This window comes from Triticum dicoccoides, chromosome 3A, assembly GCF_002162155.2.
Source record: "Triticum dicoccoides isolate Atlit2015 ecotype Zavitan chromosome 3A, WEW_v2.0, whole genome shotgun sequence".
In the NCBI taxonomy this organism is placed as follows: domain Eukaryota; kingdom Viridiplantae; phylum Streptophyta; class Magnoliopsida; order Poales; family Poaceae; genus Triticum; species Triticum dicoccoides.
In genome coordinates, this window is record NC_041384.1 from 227,268,175 (window position 1) to 227,287,970 (window position 19,796).

Genomic DNA, 19,796 nt, shown 5'->3' on the forward strand with positions numbered 1-19,796 from the left:
AAGAGATCATCTCTTGTCTTCTCTTAAATAAGAGAAGACAAAACTTTTCTTATGTTTTCTCTCTCACCCACTCATCATTTATCCTATGTTGCATTCCTAAGATAGAACCATTGTACATGCCCTATATGTCTCACCATGTTTTTAGGAATAGCTAATTACTAGAGATACTACTAAGATATAACCCATCGTAGACATATTTTGCTGGCATATCTAAATTACATGCAAGGCTTAAGATAAGACTGTTTTATCAACCATTGTACATGGCCTAACTACCTTCAGATTGTACCAGTATGTAAAACTTTTTGTAAGATCCATTCGCACGAATAACATTACTCTTTTGTGTTTTGCGCAATTGCACGTTTTATTTGTCGTAATTGTGTGCAATTGCATATTTTATTTATTGTAATTGCGTGCAATTGCACATTTATTTTGGTGCAACTGAATTTTTATGTGAAATCTGAAATTGAACATTTTAAATGTTATTTTGGGTTTTGGGTATGTGCTAATTCCCAGGAGATACTACTCTGTAGCTGGTACGGTTGGCTCCTTCACCATTCCTGGCCTCCCCTGCTTCTCCTTGCCACCGTCAGCGATGTCCGCGTTATACACGTACATCCGGCACACGGCGAAGAAGACGAGGAGGTTGGCGCAGTTGAGCACGGCGAAGAAGGCGTAGTAGAGGTCCAGCCGCGAGGCGTTGAGGTTGTTCTGGATCCAGCCTCCATGTCCTCCTCCGCGCCGCCGCGTGACGCGCGACACCGTCGACAGCAGGAAGCTGCTGAGGAAGTTGCCGACGCCGAGGCTGATCATGGCGTAGGACGTGCCGAGGCTCTTCATCCCCTCGGGCGCCTGGTCGTAGAAGAACTCGATCTTGGCCACCTCCAGGAAGGCGTCGGCGACGCCCACGAACACGAACTGCGGGAGCAGCACGAAGATGGAGAGCGGGACCATCGTGCCCCTGCTGTCGAGCACGCCGTTCTCGCGCGCCACGGCCAGGCGGCGCCGCTCGGTCGCCGACGCGACCACCATGATCGCGATGTGGAGGACGAGCCCGACGCCCATCCGCTGGAGCAGCGAGATGCCCCGCGGGTTCTTTGTCAGGCGCCGCGTGCAGGGCACGAAGAGGCGGTCGTAGAGCACGACGGAGACGAGCATGGAGACGGTCACGAACCCCTGCAGGCTCGCCGGCGGGATGTCGAAGCCGCCGACGCGCCGCTCCAGCGTCGTGCCCTGCTTCACGAACAGCGTGTTGATCTGGGCCAGCATCGCGCTCGGCACGAACGTGATGAACAGCACGGGAAGCATCTTGAGCATCTGCTTCGTCTCCTTCACCTGCGTCACCGTGCTCAGCGACCACCGCGACGTGCTCCCGGTCCCGGTCCTCACCGCCGCTTTGCTCAGCACACTGAAATTCGGCGTGTGGGGCAGCGAGGACGTCTTTTTCCTGTCGTAGTGCTCGGGGTCGAGCTCGTGCAGGTCGCGCGGGTCCGCGGGCGCCGGGACGCGGCACTTGCGGACGGCGGCGACGATGACCCCGGCCATCTTGGCGAGGGAGCTCTCGGGTGAGGTCGGCTTGTGGCGGTACAGGGGCGTTCCGGCGGTGAACACGGCGATGGAGACGGCGAGGCCGATGGTGGGGAGCGCGTAGCCGACGGTCCAGCCGATCTTGTCCTGGATGTAGACGAGGACGGTGTTGGCGAAGAGCGTGCCTAGGAAGATGCTGAACATCCACCAGTTGAAGAAGGAGAGCTTCTGCCGGCGCTCCCGCGGCTCGTGCTTGTCGAACTGGTCGGCGCCGATGGTGGAGATGTTGGGCTTGGTGCCGCCTGTGCCGACGGCGAGGGTGTACAGGGCCAGAAAGAACACGCCCAGCTGCAGGCTCGACGCCTTGCGCTCGCAGCTCGGGTCCGCCGTGCCGGTGCCGCACGCCGGCGGCTTCAGCGACGGCAGCGACACGGCCATGGTCAGCAGGCACATTCCCTGCGCAAAGTTTTTCATTTTCAGCGAGAGCTTTTGCCGGCGATCGGGCCGAGGTATGAAGGAAGGGAAGGACTTACGAGAAGGTAGATGGCGGAGGCGGCCATGAAGGTGCGGTAGCGTCCGAGGTGGGCGTCGGCGATGTAGGCGCCGAGGACGGGCGTGATGAGGCTGGTGCCGGCCCAGTTGGTGACGTTGTTGGCGGAGCGCACCGTGCCCTGGTGCAGCTCCCTCGTCAGGTACAGCACCAGGTTGGACGCGATGCCATAGTGCGCCATCCGCTCGAACACCTCGTACACTGCAGGTCACTTGGTCAGCCATGGCTTCTTCGGCGTTGCAGGCCAGGGATATCGGGCTTCTTCTTCCTTACGACCTTACGTGCAACGAAATGAAGGTTAGGCACGCGGAGCTTCCTTACCAAGAACGAAGGAGCAGGCTTTCCAGCCTCCTCGGTTGGATCGGATGACCGGGTTGCCGCAGAGGTCCGTCGTGCCGTCCTGCGTGTACTCGCCGCCGCCGGTCTCCAGCTGACGCCATTGGCACTTGTTAGGAGCCCTCCTAACCGGCCAGCCCATCCGTGGACAGCATATGGGCTGGGCTGGGCTGTGCACACGTTGAATCGTTGCCAGCTATAAGTAAGTGGAGAGAAGGCAACGAGGAGGGTATCCAGTGGATCATGAACGGCGGCGGCGGCTTCCTTTCCTTCTTCTTTCTCTCGCTCTCCATTTCTGTACTTTAGCCAGAGCTTGTAATTCGCACTTGTATCTCGAATTCCCCTGTGCATGTAATAGATCGAGAGAGTATCTACCAGTACCCTAACATCTGGTATCAGAGCCACGCCACCACCCTTTCACTCCTCAATTTTTCCCAATTTTTTTCGTCCACACCCGATTCCTCCGTTCCACCGGGGACGACGCCATGCCCGCCATCAAACCATCAGAGTGGGATGCCATGTCTGCCAAGGAGCGGTTGTTGTGGTATCTGGAGAGGTTATGTGCTCAGGCAGACGAGATGAGCTCAGTGTTGGGTATTGCACGAGTGGGTGACCCTCCCGTGGTCACCTCGCTTGTCGATCCGGCGGCCTCAACCACGACGGACGCCTCACCTACGCCCGTCCCTGACGTCTCCGGCTCCACCACCAAGCCCCAGGAAGTGCTCGAGGTCATCCACGACGCGCCCCCTGCTTGCATCGTGATGGCGCACGTGATGTGTTCGACGGATGGCCTGAACCAAGTTGTCGCCACCAATAGCGTCGACAAGGTCACCATCGTCTACCACGAGTCCGTCGTCGACCTCAGCGACAAGTTCGGCGTCCTTACCATTCCTGTGATGGCCAGCATCAACCCGCCGCTCCACGTCTAGGTTCCGTCACGGAAGTCCGTCGCCGACAGCACCCGCGGCGTCGTTGTTGCAGGACCGGACGAGTACACACTCGTGGCGGCCACTCCAGACGTCGCCCTCGAGCTTGCCGTCCTCTCAAGCGTCTCCTTCCCCACCAACAAGGTCCATGAGGTCCTTGTTGTCTCCCGCAGAGCGTCCCCTGTCTACATCAGCATGACGCCTTTCTCCTGTTCGACAAAATGCTCCAACCAAGTTGGTGCCACTTCGTTCCCATCTCCAGTCACGACGGCGTCGCTACTCCCAGCAGCCACACATGAGCTCGTCGCCGACCTCGTTTGTCCTGCTACCAAGACTGTCAATTCGATGCAGCCGTTCCAGAAGCATGACTTGGACATCTCACCGCACCCAAGCCACCAAGGCCTGCTGCTACGGCCGATGCCATGGCCATCATTTGCAGTCAGTGTGCCATCAGAGGTCCCATTGAAACTTCTCGATGACTACTTCTGTTTATGGCCTTCATACATGGACATTCAGGGCACATCCATTCCAGTTTGTCCAATTGCTTGATATGACTAGTAGCACCTTTCCTATGGAATCATGTCACGCTGGAGAACTTGTGGGCAATTACAATGTACACTGCATCCGGATAACCTCTATCGAGCCCTTGTGCTTATGGTCTTTGCAACAGAACAATGTTGGTTCCTGTCACCGTAAGCACGCCAAGCTATTTTCTTACAGTAAACAGTGGCCTTCGGAACGCTGTACATGCAGTATTATTCTTGCTCTGGGAATGCATCATCCTGGTCTTGCTCCTATGGCTGTACATCAGTTTCGGCGTGCGAAGAAACACAGTGCTTGGAACACGACGAGCATTTTTGGTTTTCAGTTAATACAGTGTGACCCAGTGCTATCTTTTGATCTAGCTAACATCACTGAACAAGGGCAGCACACTTTCTTGGTTTCCGCTGAGCCAAGCAATTGTTGTGAGGCTGGATCAAAGAGAGTGAAATTCAACACTCTGTCTGTTTTCCCTAATTGATCTAAACATTTCAAATGGAAAGTTGCATGGACACTTAGTTCCAAGAGGAAAACATCTACTAGCAGGCCTTGTCTTATGCCATGGTCGTCATTTGCTTCCTCTCCTGAAGAAGTGATTCTGAGCATACAGGGCTGCTACCGCAGGTTACATATGCGATGCAGTATTTATCTCATGATCTGAATTCTTGGAGAGCATCCTTGAGGCATTTGCCAAGTGCGCGACTGAAACCATGTACTTATGAGAAGTTGGCTTGTTGGATCCCCATGGCGCTGAGAGATATGCCAGTCCTGAGTCAGCCGATAATGCAATTTATGGGTGATCTGAACCTGGGTGTTGTGGTATGGCGTCTACTTATCTGTTCTATGGCTGCACATCTATTTCAGAACATGCAGGAAATGGGCGCTCTAAGCGCAGGATGTTCCAACAAATTTTTTCTTCAGTTCATGCAAATTGGGCCATATGAACTAGGCTGTGCTACTGTTATTTACTTGCTTGAGGACTATTTCAGACAAGTTAATCTTGAGCTACGAGGGGAATGGCCACTGCTAGTAAAAGCTAATTTCCGCGAGCTGTGTTCATTCAGGCAGTTTGATTCAGATTCTACATTATGCTTGTTCCCTTGGAATCCAGGGGGTTATTTGTTCAGAATAACCACAGGGTTTCTTACTTCTAGTAGCGGTTCACAATGGCATGTTATGTGTATCATTGCGGAGTCCAGCCAGCGCTTCTCTCAGATTGCAAAAAGTGATTGCTTGTTTCCAATTTGTCTGAAGGTGATGATGTGGTGCTTGGTTCTACTATCTTCTGCTGACATTGATTATGAGCTGCGGCATCGACCAGATCAAACAAAAGATCGTGGTGTGCTTGCGAAGTTCAGAATATTGCATATTTTTCTAGTTCCTTCAGTCAAGCTGCAACCATGGCCTTCCTGCAGATATACATTCACACATTTTGAGCAGCAGTTCTTTCCCCAGTTACCTTTTCCTAGGACTGACAAAATGCCAGACACAAGGCAACACATGAACATTTCAGTACAGTGGCAGCACCTGGACATTATGCTAGTTCTGGACCAGCACCTCGACATTCCGAATTCGCGGCTTGATGTTTCTAACAATTGTTGCTCTTTGTTGTGGCTCGGTTCAGATTATGTGCTCAATTATGCTATGGATGTGATTGGGTCTGACCAGGGCATCTACCTGTTGGACATATCTTGGGATCCTGGAGGGATGGCATGGCCGTTGTTACCCGAATTGGCTCAGCTAGTGGTCTTCGAAGGAGGAAAGTGTGTCATCATCTTAACTGCGGCCTACCTCGTCCATGCCACTACATTTCATTTCGGCTACTACATGGACTCCGATGGATTCAAGGTACAACAAGTTTTGTGGGATCAAGGTGGTGTGAGCCTTTCAAGTCTTATACATCCTCCGGGGGGGCCTACCTTGGCCACAACTACTGCTGCGACCTCGTCGAAATCCACCCCGGCTTCGGCTACCACCGTTGACTACGAACGTTTCTTCAAGCTCGTTCAAGTCCACCTCAACAATGGTTACTACTGCGACAACTACCATGGCGACTCCAACATGATTGATGATCTTCAAGCACCGTGGGATCCTGGCGAGCTCTTCAGGACAGCGGCTTGGGGGCAAGCCGCATTTCAAGGAGGGGGGATGTTAGGAGCCCTCCTAACCGGCCAGCCCATCCGTGGACAGCATATGGGCTGGGCTGGGCTGTGCACACGTTGAATCGTTGCCAGCTATAAGTAAGTGGAGAGGAGGCAACGAGGAGGGTATCCAGTGGATCACGAACGGCGGCGGCGGCTTCCTTTCCTTCTTCTTTCTCTCGCTCTCCATTCCTGTACTCTAGCCAGAGCTTGTAATTCGCACTTGTATCTCGAATTCCCCTGTGCATGTAATAGATCGAGAGAGTATCTACCAGTACCCTAACAGCACTCCTCTCCCAGCTGCACTTGACTTGAGCTCTCGATGCGCAAGGGTGAGAACTTGAGATCGATGGGTCTAATTCCGTGACACGGGCAATGCTAGTTAACTGTATATACGATTCTGACTAGCTAACTGCTACACGATCGAATATCAAGCAATGGAATTATATAATACACGATCGAGTATCAAGCAACTACAATTCTAAATAGGACAGTCTTCTCATCAAATAAATAAAAACAATTAGCTGTAGTTATGATTTGTGCTTATCTACTCGGATTTATTCTGTATTTCAAAAAGGACGAAGATCAAGGCTTCTGCATCCACGCTGCTATTTCAAAAAAATTCCATACGATCCAGAAAAGGGTTAGGTTTCACTATCATGGATATAACGGAACAAACAAAACAAAATAAGTATCCTGGTGCAAAAGATCCAGACTGTTATTTTATGGTGATGAAGTATTTAGAAGCGACTATAAAAATGGGAGCGCCTATATATCGATCCAGCTTGAGAGAAAGCCTCGAATGAGGATTTCATTTCAAATTTCTGGTCACAAAATTGGTTTAACGTGTGGGGAAGATGCTGAAGTCTGTTTTCTTTCTTTTTAATGTGATGTTTTAGTGGGCTTTTCTGGATGATGTTATTTTGTGTTATATGCTAATCAACCAAAACTTATATGAGGAAGGTTTTTTGCTTTCATGACCACATGTACTGATATTGTTTCTATTCTACAATGTCACATGTCGGCGCTTCTTTGTTTAGATGGTGAGAGGGCGCACAGGACCAATGTGTTGTTATAGGTTGGTTTTGCCGATTAATTTGAAAAATCGTTGACCAACCAAGATCATGGATCAAATCAAAAATTGAATAGTACCTCAACTGAATGAGAAAGCTCGCTAAGAAATAGTTGACCCTGTCAAAATCATGAACGAAATCCAAAAGTGAACACCTCAACTGAGCGAGAGGGCTCCAAATTAGGAAGCATAGTGAATTAGATGATTATAGATACCAAACCAAAATACCATGTGGACTTGATGGTAGATGGCATACTATAATGCACCATGAAAACCAGATGAAACGGGTGTGGAACGCGTTTGGTTTTGAAGCAAACTTTTTAAATACATAGTGTTTATGTTCTTCTACCAAAATTTCACTGTTTCATCATGTTGATATTTATGCAGGGTACGAGATCAATGTCCTATGGTGTACATCCTTTTATAATGTTCCGTTGGGCGATCTTTCGAAATATGGAAGCCTTTTTTTTTAACACAGGCAAAAGCTTTACCAGTTATATTAATTAAGATTGTTGCCCAGTTAATTACAGAAAACCGAGCAAAACCCAATACATCTATCAAAGGTCAAGCCCACTCCAAACATCAAAACTCAACAAGGCCAACCCCACTCCCGTCGACAACATGTCAAACACTGCAACAGACGCCAACAACACAAACACATACCAAGGGGAGGCCCCGCTCCACCAACATGCCGCCCTCCACCTCCGCCAGACAGTATAGTCATGACTGCTATGGGAGGAGCAGACCCGGGACTTTCCAGCAAAGGTGAAGAGGCATGCACTCCACAAGATCCCAGCACCAATTGCAGTGATCGACATGCGCTGACGATACATCGACAGCAAGCTCATCACCCGCACAACACAAGGCCGGTGCCCTCGAAGTTATCCTTGTTTCGACTCCAAGGATAGTTATGGTAACAGACTCCATGGATGCATCAGACCAGTAGTTTAAACTCAATTTCATTACTCTGTTTCACTCGTACAAAGAACCAGTGCAACAAATGAAAGGCGCCACATGTAGCTTGTGCAGTAACAACTACAGGTACTGCCACAAGCCATACAACCATCAACGTTGTCTGTGCTCTCGCTCACTGAGCAGATCATCCATGTTGGTGCGATGTATCTAAAATGCCTTCATGTATCTTCTGTAGAATATTTGTCCAGAAAAACACTAACCCTGCGGAAAATAACAACCAACTCAGGACAAGATTTTTTTTTTGTAAGGTGAGCCAGTATGATAGTGTTCACAAGAACATTGTAACCAATAGTGCACCTTGACCAAGCCAAACTGGGAATTACCAGAGCACGTGAACTTCAAAACGAAAGCCATGTCACATCATCTATCACCATACATTGTCCTAACGAAATTGAGATATATTTAACTCTTTGTTATTCGATATTTTGGGTTATTTGGCACCATATGTACCTTCCGGAGAGAATGTGACCAATATTTAAATAGATGCTTCAACAGCAACATATTTTGGTGTTCTATAAAAAAAATTGATAGTGGAGCTTCCCTGGCATTTCTTTTGTTAACCCATCTTTTCTCATTCAGGATCCAAGCAGGTCTGGAAAAAACTGTTTCAAAAGTTTTGATGTGCAAATTCACAGTTGTTCACATTTCAATGTAATGAGGTTATGAGCAAACAGTGCAAAGTCCGATGTGTAAATGTTATAACATTTTCAAGCACACTGAGATAACTATGAGTAAATATACAGCTCCATGTGCAATGATTTTGATATCTTCACATGTAACAATAAAATGAGAAAACAGTACAAGTTCCACATGCAGGGATGTTATTACCTCTGCAAACATGTTTCTACTCTGCAAGATCAGAGTCATCATCGGCATATTTAGGAGCTGCGTTTCTAGGCAGGAATTCTTCGTCAGGATAAGTATCTGTGAATAACTGCAAGAAAAACAATGAAAGGAATTTATAAGATGAAGGGCAGATGGTTGCATGTGCCTTTTCTGTGTTCACATCTCATTATGCTCGACAGAGCTAGAGACATTATCAAGTAAATGAAGAGCTAATCTCCAAGCCTACATCAGACACAACGAAATTAACAACTAGACGAATTCACTCCAGCACTATATAGGTATACTAGTTACTCTTTCTTCAATGCAAACACCGTAATAAAGCACTCGCTATTGACATGTACAATTCAGTTCTGAAGCCTCCATGATGAGCCAGAATCCTGGCCTGTATCTCCTGCAAGTACAGAAATAAGAATAAAATTTACCAACACATAACGAACGCAATACCTGTTTTGTTGATTCCAGTATATCTCTGTAGTCCAGGTTTTCATCAGGCATGGGGCATGACAATACAGTACCAGATGTTCCCTGATAGTGGAAGACGGGACAATGGATGTCTTAATACAAATACATACAGTATATGACATCTTAACAGCACATATTTTTACTAGTGTTGAAAATGATCAAACAAATGCACCTGTGTGATCTCTTGAACATACACACAACTCCAGATTAGCACTGGCTTTGTATCCTCGATGTTTTTGCTGGTTGTCTCCAAATGGCCTTCTGAATCATCTGAAGCCTGAGTACTGAAAAGAACCTCCATAGCCTTGTTTATGTACTGCTTTCCCGTAAAGGCATCGGTACAGGGAGTAGACAGATATATCATGAACCTGCAAGGTGGAGATCAGCTTGTAAGCAAAGTTGCCTGCCTATATGGTGACAATTTCAAATGCAGTTGTTCCTATGTCAGATGCAGAAAAGTAAACACTAACACTGCATACGTAACTTACATTCCAGGAGGGCATACTGCTACATTGCTGCTCAGCTGAAGCGCCCGAACAGCTGTAGCTTGCTGCTCTTGTAATGCTAAAATGAAGGAAACAAATGAGAAGCAAATCACTTATTCAAGCAATACAAACATTAACAGAGGAGAAATAACTGTCCTCACATTTTGGGGGGAAAACAACCAGAACATTTGATGAAGCCTCTTTTATGGAGCTGCTGATTATGCATACTCCCCTGGCAACTTTTCTCGTCAAGTTGGAGTCTGAAGCATCAGCTGGCATGTCCAATGAAGGAATTTTGTATGAGGGACCTAGTATCAACTGCTGGCACAAAAGATCCTGACCAGAAGCCAATCTGGTGCCTATATAACGCTTCTTTTCCTGAACAAGAGAATGTTGATTGTTGGGTGCTATTCACAGATTACAAAATTGATCGTGCAGATCCCTAACTAAAGCATGCGACATCACTCAGAGGCAAATAAACACTGAAAATGATCGCTGATCTACTGATTCTGGGAATCGACCTAATGCATTCAAATATATTAAATGAGTCAGTATCATTCTTATCCTGAGCGGAAAAAAAATATCCCTTGCATGTACTTGAAATCAGGCTCTCCCTGACTGCTTTGCAGATTGGACAAACACTTTGGCAGAACTGTTCTTGTTGAGCTCAGGACTGAGATGCATAACCATGGTGGTTGCCAACAAATTTTCACCATCTAAAGATGCAAAAAAATGAATTTTGCAGATTGTTTTATCTTTTTCCAGACTTTGATAGTACAGGAGAACCTAATTATGGTAACACTGCATCTTTTCCCTCTTGAAGCAGCAGCAGCAGCAGCAGCAGGTAATTTTGCCAACTCTCTCTACTCTATCTTTGCTGGATCAAGTGGGTGTCATAGAATCCTATGCCGATTTGCAATTTGTTGGTACACATTTGAAGATGACAGTAAAATCTATAATGAAAATATATAAATACTGAGCAACAAAAAGGAAAGATTATATTGTACAATTGACTATATCAGACAGACAAACATTGGCACGAACACGTCCAGCATAGAGCTTAAATTTTATCATACCTGGTCCATGAGAAGGGCTGTGACTGGCATCCTCAACACCTGATTGACAGAAGAGAGATATACCAGAGTCTAAGTATCAAAGAGTCACAAAAAAGACAATATAATTGGCCATGTTCTGGTTTAAAAGGGCAGGTCATTCCAGCAGAGAGGTGCTAAACCCTTGGCCTACCACATCATCACTATCATCACGTTCCAGTAGTATATGTAAGATTTATCAAAAAGAAAAATAACATAGCTGAGAATAACATCTTACATATAGGGCACCCTTAACAGCAGCAAAGCGACAGAAAGCTTGCGGTAGCTCGCCATGCCCATACATAGGATAAATGAAAGCACCTTGGGCATTAGCAAACCTGTTAAAGATAAAATGAGCACATATAGAAAATTTAGACCACAGCAAGTCACATATAAAATCACCACATGTTAGACATCTCTTAAGCTACACCAGACTAAACAGATTACCCAACAAAGGTATATACATCATAGAAGATATGTCTTCTCAAAAGAGTACCAAAAAAGGATCGAGTGAGCAAAGTGACCTCCCAATGGACGAGGAATAAAGAGCTAGGGTCTTGATTCCATCTCTCGTCGTTAGCAATTTCTCGCATGAGTCTGCAGCATCTTGATCATAATCTGCCATGGCTATTGCATATAGCACAACCCTAGAAACAAGACACAAAAGCCTAAATCAGTCAAATTGCTAAAAAAATAGAGTACACTATTACACTTGAGCATGCTCTTACGCTCTAATCTTGGGTTGAAGCTGCTGTTTCTTGAGGAATTCGATGAAGGGGAGGTCCAAGTCCTCCTCGGATATCTTACCAGAGGCTTCGCCCTCCCCATCCTTATCACCAGAAGACGATGTGGCAATGTGTGACTGGACAAGCTTGAAGAATCTGAACAAGAGGGTCTTCTCCTTAAGATTATCCCTAAGATTAAGCTTCTCCTTTGACCGATGTGTGCTGTCCATGAAGATGGCCTGCCTAGAGTCTGGCACCGGGCAGAGCGCACCATCCCAGTAGATGAGGCTACCCCCTTCCACGCTCTTGAACTCCACATGGTGGCTTCCTCCTGACCTCAGAAGAAGGTCCACGGCCTCGTCGGCGCAGTACAGCACCCTGGGACCCACCAGGTCGACCGTGAAGCGCCTGGACGGTTCGGGAACCGTCCCCGAGGTCTCAACCTCCGAGTACAGACTGCGGCGCTCGAGATCGACGGCGGTGTATGCGGCGGTGGCGGACGAGGAGGCTGTGGTTGAGGGAGGACAAGGGGTGGAGGAGTTGGGGGAGAGGATGGAGGGGACGGAAGGGAGCGGGATGGAGGAGTAGAAGGAGCCGTAGAAGGGGTCGGGGTCGACGTGGAGGACGGTCTTCCCGGCGGCCGCGCAGGCAGCGGCGAGGATGGACTCCGGGAGGCCGGTGCCGCAGAGGACCACGTCGAAAGAGGTTGGGTCGATGGTTGGGTAGTCGTCCATGGAACCGCCGGCGACGGAGGCGTCAGCCATGGTCAGCGGCGAATCTCAAAATCAGGTGGAGACGGAAAATTCACAAGATCTAGTGCGTGGAAGAAAGCAAGCGCGCCACCTGCGCATTCACGCAAACACGTTGGAGGCACAGCTCAGTGGCAAGATCATACTTGTTTCCAGCTGCTGGCGAGGCACCCTGCTGCTGCCAGCCACGCTACAAACTGTGGGAGGGGCGCGAGAGCGAGAAGACCGTACAGAGTCTGTTGGTTTGGGAAGGCGAGAGATCGCCGCGAGTTCGATTTGGGTTTTGGGAGGAAGGCGACGCAGATGCTTTTCTTTCCCCGGTATAATGCTAGCCGGTATAGGTAAAGGTTCCCTGGGAAGAAACTCACAGCGAACGCCTCGCAGCTGTTTGATCAAGATCAAATGATGGCAGTTTTTCAAAAGAAAATGTCTTCTCTATGAAGAATTGACATGCTAAGTGACAGTTTTATTCATCTTCTTGGGAGAGTAATAAAGCGACTCGAAGATTTGGTGAGAAAAATTTCGGTGGACGGCAAAGAAACTTTATTGGAAGTTGTTATCCAGTCTCTCCTTAATTTTGCTATGGCATTTTTTAATATTCTCAAAAAGATTTGTTATCTCATAACAAATGAAATGTCTAGCTTTTGGTGGAGAGATACTGTAGAACAAAGGAGAATATATTGATGGGCGTGTTGGAAAATATGTGCACCAAAAAAGAATGGAGGCATGTGGTTTAGAGTTTTGCATGCATTTAGTCTCGCTATGTTAGCAAAGCAAAGTTGGAGGTTGATCATAAAACCAAATTCTTTGTGTGCAACTGTTCTCAGAACTAAGTATTACCCCGATGGAATTACTGAAAGCGGGTCCGAAAGAGTGATCCTCTTTTACTTGGTAGAGCATAATAGTTGGGCTACGCACGTTTATGAAAGGACGCATGTGGAGAGTTGGTACTGAAGCAAATGTCAACATATGGGAGGACCATCGGATGCCTAGCAGTCCGAATAGGAAAGTAATAAATGTAAAAATCCAAAAACTTCTACAAAATGTAGATGATTTAATTAATCCCTATACAGGATAATGGGATGAGGCTCTGATTAGAGATAATTTTATTTAGGTGGATGCGGAAAGAATTAAAAAAACCTTGAGCACGAACATGACTGAAGATTTTGTGGCATGGCGATATACAAAGTCGTTCTCATTCTCAGTCCGATCAACTTACTATATATGTTGAATGGGAACATCAATTTGGTGCTCAAACTAGGCGGGGTGGTGGCCAAGGAGCTATGAATGCAAACCTGGTATGGATATTTTGTGGAAGTTACAAATTTCAAGCAAGGTGAAATTTTTTGCATGGCGTGCTTTACATGGTATTGTCTCAGGGATGTCGATGTTAGCAAACAGACACATCAAGGTACAGCCTCAATGCCCAGTATGCAAGCAAGGGTCGGAAGATATGCTACGTATGATGTTTGCATGTGAAAGAGCAAAATAAGTATGAAAGAAACTCGGGTTACATGAAACAATAGGCAAAGTCATTCATATTGACATGCAAGCAAGGGTTGGAAGATATGTTGCGTATGATGTTTGCATGTGAAAGAGCAAAAGAAGTATGAAAGAAACTCGGGTTACATGAAACAATAGGCAAAGTCATTCATATTGACAGGTTGGGTAGTGTGATCGTTGAAGAATTACTCATGCGGCCGGGGAGACAGTCACCTGTTCTCGGTAGGTTGGGATTCTGAGTATTTGGTGTTCGGGGCATGGTATATATGGTGGCAGCGACGAGAATTTGTTAAGGGCAAGAACGTTCAGAAACCAATAAAGTTGTGTGGATGAAACCTCCTGTCAATTCTTATAAATAAAATATTAATGCCGCTTTTTTGAAGATGAAACAGGTGCAGCAGCGGCAATACTTCGAAATAGCCAAGAAGAGGCTCTTGCAGGAGCATCCTGGTTGTTGCATCATCTTCTTAATGCAACAGCAACAGAAGCAATGGCTATTCAGCGAGAACTAGAGTTCGTTGAAGGATTTGGATGTCAACAAGTCGTTGTTGAATCCGATTAGTTGTAAGTTATTTAAGCATGCAATGGTGTGATCGAGATTTGGAACCCCTATACTGTTATTTCAGCTAATTGTTTTCAAAAAGCATACTATATTGGTGCGCTATCCTTCGCTCATTATCCTAGAAAAGCTAATAGATTGGCGCACAACCTTATTAGACATAGTTTCAATTTAAATTCTACTTTTATTTGGGATGGTGATCCTTCTAGCTTTTTTACTTTCGGACATCGTGGATGATGTAACTTTGATTTGATTTTAATAAGTGCACCAAGTGGCTTTCCCCTAAAAAAATGCCATGGAAAACGTTCGCAAATGCTAACCCCAAGCAAAGGTTTGCTACCAAAGGTGGTCCCTTTTTTGAATCAAGAGCTTTTATTAATTAATTAGTGGGCTTACAATCATTCTGCAGGCAAACAACTAAAAACTAGGTATAAAATTGTTTCAAATACATCTTCTACTAGCAGAAACCTGCTTGGCACAAAGATGTGCCCCTTCATTAGCCTCACGTATAATGAAGTTCACTTTGAAAAAAATTCAAGTTGCCACGAAGCTCTTCAATCTCTTTGAGAATCGATGCAATTTTAGTTCAACCCTGATCCCAACCCCTCCACAATTTTAGCACTTCACTCGCATCAATTTCTACCGTGATGTTTCCAAGACCTACTCCCTCCGTTCCAAATTACTTATCGCGGGTATGGATGTATCTAGATATATTTTAATTCTAGATATATTCATTTTTGCGACGAGTAATTTGGAACAGAAGGAGTAGATCACAAGAGAGCTTGATTCCGCCTTTGATAGCAAGAGCCTCCATGATTAAAGAATTGGCAGCTTGACCATACCATAACGCTTGGCCTCTGATCAAGGATGTAGCATGGCCTCGTAAGACCAGTATCGTAGCTTTCTATTTTGATGTCGACATAAAGCTAGCATGACTTTGATATAAACTCCAATATAAGCACTAACACCATGGAATTGACCATCTCAGGAATTTGTCACTCTTCAAATAAATTCCCCACTTCCTCACACACACACACACATATATATATAGGGTCGCGCTATTCGTCACCCTAGGTGAGGAATAGTTATTCTTCACCCCCTCTCTATTTTGAAATCAATGCATCATATTTTTAGATTTCATAAATTTTGTCTTATGCCATACTAAAAAGAGAACGTAAGAAAATATATACTCCCCGTAAAAAATATTTTATGTTACGTAAAGTTACGAACGAAAAACATGCATAAAATGTGATATTTTTGGTCTTATAACCTATTTTCTTGTTTTCTTATACCAAATTTTACGTAATGAATCAATATGAATGTAACTATTTAAATTCCAAATGTAATTTATTTATGAAGCGATTGTAAAATTACCTCGGTTGAAGAATAACTTATTCTACACCCGGGGTGATGAATAGTAACTATATAAATATTATTCTGATCACGGGATCAGAATAATATTCTGATCACAACCTGAACTGCCTAAGTAATGCGCCTGGACTTCCCTCTGTATGAACCCGACCTTCGCGCTATCTTTGCAACCGTGGCTTCCCCCATGAATTATTCTGTTTAGTCGTGTTCTATATGATGTTAGTGTAATCTAGGAACATTTTTAGCAACTAAATACCGGTTTTAAATAGGAATCTCGCTCATTGTCGAATTTTGCTCTCGACTCATGATGAAATTGCGTTTTTTGCAATTTTACTGCCTCAGTTGTTCGACCTGAACTTCTCTCAGTGCTAGGTTGAACTTCCGCCAACATCGCCCAAACGGGGCTTGCGATATACCGTTGGAAAGCTATGGACATCAGTATCATGGCCCAAGTTAAATTTTTGGCAAAATATAAGCGATTTAAGAGCAATTTTGAAAACCGTTTTTTCTTCATACAATAAATGTGAATCGTATTTTCGATCGCTTTTTTAAACCATTTATCGGAATGAGGCAAATAATATGGCATTGGAAAGCTGTTGCAAAACCGCTCCTTCCACATGTTGAAAGTTTTCTCTAATTCCCTATGAATAAAGAGTAATTCGGAAAATCGTAGAATTTCACAAACGAAACATACGAGTTTGTATTTTCGATGCCATTTCTAAACGGCTAAGCCAATTGAGGCAAATAATATGGCGTTGGAAAGCTTATGAAAATGCGCTAATTTTTCATGTTAAAAGTTTTTTTTCTAATTTTGAACGGTTTAAAAGTAATTTAGAAAATGATACAAGTTCCATCGAGTTTGTATTTTTGAGCTAATTTTTTAACCGTGTGTCCAAATGCAGCAAATGATATGCCGTTGGAAAGCTTGATAAAATGCGGAACTTTTTTGTATATATTGTTTCTCCCAATTCCTTACGGTTTTAAGTCAATTTTGTAAATGGCTAAAAACGTATTTTCTCCGTAATTCCTACAAACTTTATCGAAATGAGGCAAATAATATACCGCTGAAAAGCTACGAAAAATGCGAAACTTTTCCATGTTGATGGTTTTCTCTGATTCCTAGCCGTTTTCCTGTAATTTTGAAAATGGCGAGATCATTCGTTCTGCCTTTATCACGAAACAGATTCTTCGAAAATGCACCGCGTGAAGAACCTGAACTTCTCGGCGCGTGTACCTGAATTTCACTCAGTTTTTCACGTGATTTTTTTGCTCGTAACTCTCCATCCACTGCTCGTAGCTCTCCATCCACTCACCGGAATTGAGCAAGTGATATACCGGTGGAAAGCTGCTGTAAGCACACAACTTTCCCGTGTTGATCGTTTTTTCATACTCGCGATGATTTTAAAAGTTTTTTTCATCTAAAATTCATTCAGCGTAGTAGTTGAACTTCGTGATGTTTTCACGTTGGACTTCTGTGACGTACTTTCGTTTGTAATTATCCCATTCATTCGTCAGTGTTACACAAATGATATTCCTTTTTTACAAACCTCTCTCACAAATATTTTTTTAACTTTCTCCAACCGAGGACTTGAACTTATAACAACAAAAAATTTGGACCTTGCCTTTTTATTCATTTTTCTCATATTAAACACACCATGTAGTACAAGAACTTTTTCCATTTTTATAATTCAAATTTTTTATTTTCTTTTTGAAATCAAATTGCTCCCAAAATTTATTTTTGGATTGAGAGAATTATTTTAAAAGGCAAAAAAACAATTTCTTTTTTGTGTTTACGAACATGGAAATACCAGGTGAACCTCTCTCACAAGAATTTTTGTACTTCCCCGGAGAAAGCACTTGAACTTCTTTCAACAAACCTTTTAAGCTTTTATTTTTCTATACTTTTTTTCACCTGAAATGCATTCCTTGCAGTACTTGAACTTCTCGTTGTTTTCACTATGAACTTCTATCGCATGTTTGTGTATACGTCGAATTACACGCAATTGAAGGTGGGACGTCATTTTTTGCCATTTTAAAATATGTAATTGGAGGCCGGGTGTCCCACAATATAAATTGTAAACCGTGCACGGAGGAGCACGTGAACTTCTTGCAACAAACCTTTTAAGCTCTTTCTTTTCTATTATTATATTCTTATCTGAAACCCGTTCCGTGTAGTAGTTGAATTTTTTGCTGTTTTCACCTTGAACTTCGGTCATGTATTTTTGTTCAACCTTTCTCACAAGAATTTTTGAACTTTTTTGGGCCGAGCACTTGAACTTCTAGAAACAAAACTTTTAGCCTTTGCTTTTTCATTCTTTTTGTTCATACAAAATGCACACCGTGTAGTACGTGAACTTCTGGGAATTATCAATCTGAACTTCTCTCGGTTACGTGAAAATATCTGAGTTTTTTATGAATTTCAATTTGAATTCCTTAATCTTTTTTATGAATTTTTAAGCGCACAATTTTTAAAAGTTGAACTTCTTGTTATTTTATTTTTAAACTTCTTGCTTCCATTTTTTAATAACGAGAAAAATCTTAGTTCTCTATAATCATCGAATTTCTCTATCTTTTTAATATGGACTTCCTGGTTTTATTTCTTAATTCTTTTTTATGAATAAAAATATTTCAAGACACCAAAACAACATTTGTGTGTGTGTTTTTGCATTGATTTGCACATCAAACCACGTCATCTTTAGAAATTAAACTTCTCCTTTTATTTTTGTTTTCTTTCAACATTGTTTAGCACGTCGAACTGCGTCATCTTTAGAAATTGAACTTATCCTTTCTTTTTGTTTTCTTGCATGTTTAAATTTATTTTGAACTTGTTGAGATAACACACTTGACCTTCTCGAACACAACATTTTGACCTTCGCAAAACATAAATTAAACCCAAACTTTTGACCTACACAACATGTACAATTTTCTCCACCTTTTCAAGAATAAACGCTGAATCACCCCGTTAGTTTGACATGAACTTCTGCCGAACATTTTCAAACGTCAGTTGCCATTTTTCTTTTTCAAAAGCACATCGAGCTTTTTATTCTGTGGCAAGTAGCACAATCATTCTTTTGTTCCTGTAGAAAATCATTTGTGTTCGTCCTGCCACTAGTTTTTCACTTGACCTGCCGTGACCATTTTGTTCGACCTGCACATGGCGCAATCCAGGAGGAGCCAAAAATCAACATGTGCCGGCACGGCTCAAAAGCACGCATGGAGGATTGACGTTGCATCTGCCACGCTGGGCAGTGTCATTTCGACCTGTTGAACACTAACCGAAGGAGGAACCTCCCGTTGCCTCTTAGTTGCTCCTGGATGAGCCACCTAACTGTAGGTCGAGTTCTCCTTGAGCTGCATGCCCAGTCCTCCATGAACTTCGACAACAAGAAGGCCGCCCGCATGGACCAGTGCTCGCGCAACAATGAGTGTTCCACTGGCGGCGGTTTCTTGGGTGGATTGCAGGCGGGGGCCATGGCGCACGGGGATGTTGGGTCCCGACGGCGCGCGGGTGTGCAGGGGTCCGACGACGCATTTAGTGCGGGGGGTAGGTCGCGGACGGATCAAGGGGGTGGCGCCACGGGCGGAATCAGGGGGAGGAGGTGCCGCCGCCGGCGGATCCAGGGGGATGCATGATCACTAGTGATACTTTCTTCCATTTGTTCTCGTTAGAACTTCATCTTTTTAATGATGAACTGCTCGTGTAATTTTTACATGGTTTTTTTTCATGTGTTTTGAAGTGAGAGACAGAATGAAATGTACTTGTTGATCTCACTGAAGTTTTTGATTTGTTTGAATGTTATTTTTCTTCTTTATTGTCAAGTATTTTCGTATTTTGAACTTTAAGCATTCTTGTTTTTTGACTCGTGAACCTCTTGTCAGTTTTGTTAACTCTCTTTCCTTTTTTGTTGAACCTTTTTTCGCAAATACCCGTTGTTTGTCCA

General features: G+C 44.5%; 3 protein-coding genes and 1 pseudogene across 3 annotated transcripts; 2 read left to right on the forward strand and 2 right to left on the reverse strand.

Moving 5' to 3' along the window:
- Positions 1-305: 305 nt before the first annotated feature.
- On the reverse strand, positions 306-2,840 carry LOC119267964 (protein NRT1/ PTR FAMILY 5.2-like). The gene is made up of 3 exons (XM_037549431.1): positions 2,396-2,840; positions 2,058-2,275; positions 306-1,980 (listed from the first exon to the last, which is right to left on the reverse strand). Exons 1-3 carry the CDS (start codon positions 2,550-2,552, stop codon positions 520-522), a joined length of 1,836 nt encoding a protein of 611 aa, XP_037405328.1. The 5' UTR covers positions 2,553-2,840; the 3' UTR covers positions 306-519.
- A 13-nt stretch (positions 2,841-2,853) lies between these two features.
- On the forward strand, positions 2,854-6,291 carry LOC119267962 (annotated as a pseudogene).
- On the forward strand, positions 2,873-3,360 carry LOC119267963. Its single transcript, XM_037549430.1, has one exon. It carries the CDS (start codon positions 2,896-2,898, stop codon positions 3,337-3,339), a length of 444 nt encoding a protein of 147 aa, XP_037405327.1. The 5' UTR covers positions 2,873-2,895; the 3' UTR covers positions 3,340-3,360.
- Positions 6,292-7,570: 1,279 nt separating the features above from the next.
- On the reverse strand, positions 7,571-12,753 carry LOC119267965 (rab escort protein 1-like). Its single transcript, XM_037549432.1, has 10 exons — positions 11,677-12,753; positions 11,473-11,595; positions 11,187-11,286; positions 10,934-10,972; positions 10,019-10,235; positions 9,861-9,936; positions 9,545-9,740; positions 9,355-9,435; positions 8,893-8,998; positions 7,571-8,265 (listed from the first exon to the last, which is right to left on the reverse strand). The coding sequence occupies exons 1-9, from the start codon at positions 12,435-12,437 to the stop codon at positions 8,909-8,911; spliced, it is 1,683 nt and encodes a 560-aa protein (XP_037405329.1). The 5' UTR covers positions 12,438-12,753; the 3' UTR covers positions 7,571-8,265; positions 8,893-8,908.
- Between the last annotated feature and the right edge of the window lie 7,043 nt (positions 12,754-19,796).

Excerpts from the sequence above, each read along its gene's own strand:
- LOC119267964 (XM_037549431.1), bottom strand. The coding sequence starts at position 2,552 with ATGGGCTGGCCGGTTAGGAGGGCTCCTAACAAGTGCCAATGGCGTCAG. Across the intron at positions 2,276-2,395 it reads AGCCTGCTCCTTCGTTCTTG|TGTACGAGGTGTTCGAGCGG; the intron begins GTAAGGAAGCTC and ends AGTGACCTGCAG. Across the intron at positions 1,981-2,057 it reads CCTCCGCCATCTACCTTCTC|GGAATGTGCCTGCTGACCAT; the intron begins GTAAGTCCTTCC and ends AACTTTGCGCAG.
- LOC119267963 (XM_037549430.1), top strand. The coding sequence starts at position 2,896 with ATGCCCGCCATCAAACCATCAGAGTGGGATGCCATGTCTGCCAAGGAG.
- LOC119267965 (XM_037549432.1), bottom strand. The coding sequence starts at position 12,437 with ATGGCTGACGCCTCCGTCGCCGGCGGTTCCATGGACGACTACCCAACC. Across the intron at positions 9,741-9,860 it reads GCAGTATGCCCTCCTGGAAT|GTTCATGATATATCTGTCTA; the intron begins GTAAGTTACGTA and ends TCCACCTTGCAG. Across the intron at positions 9,436-9,544 it reads ATGTTCAAGAGATCACACAG|GGAACATCTGGTACTGTATT; the intron begins GTGCATTTGTTT and ends TTCCACTATCAG.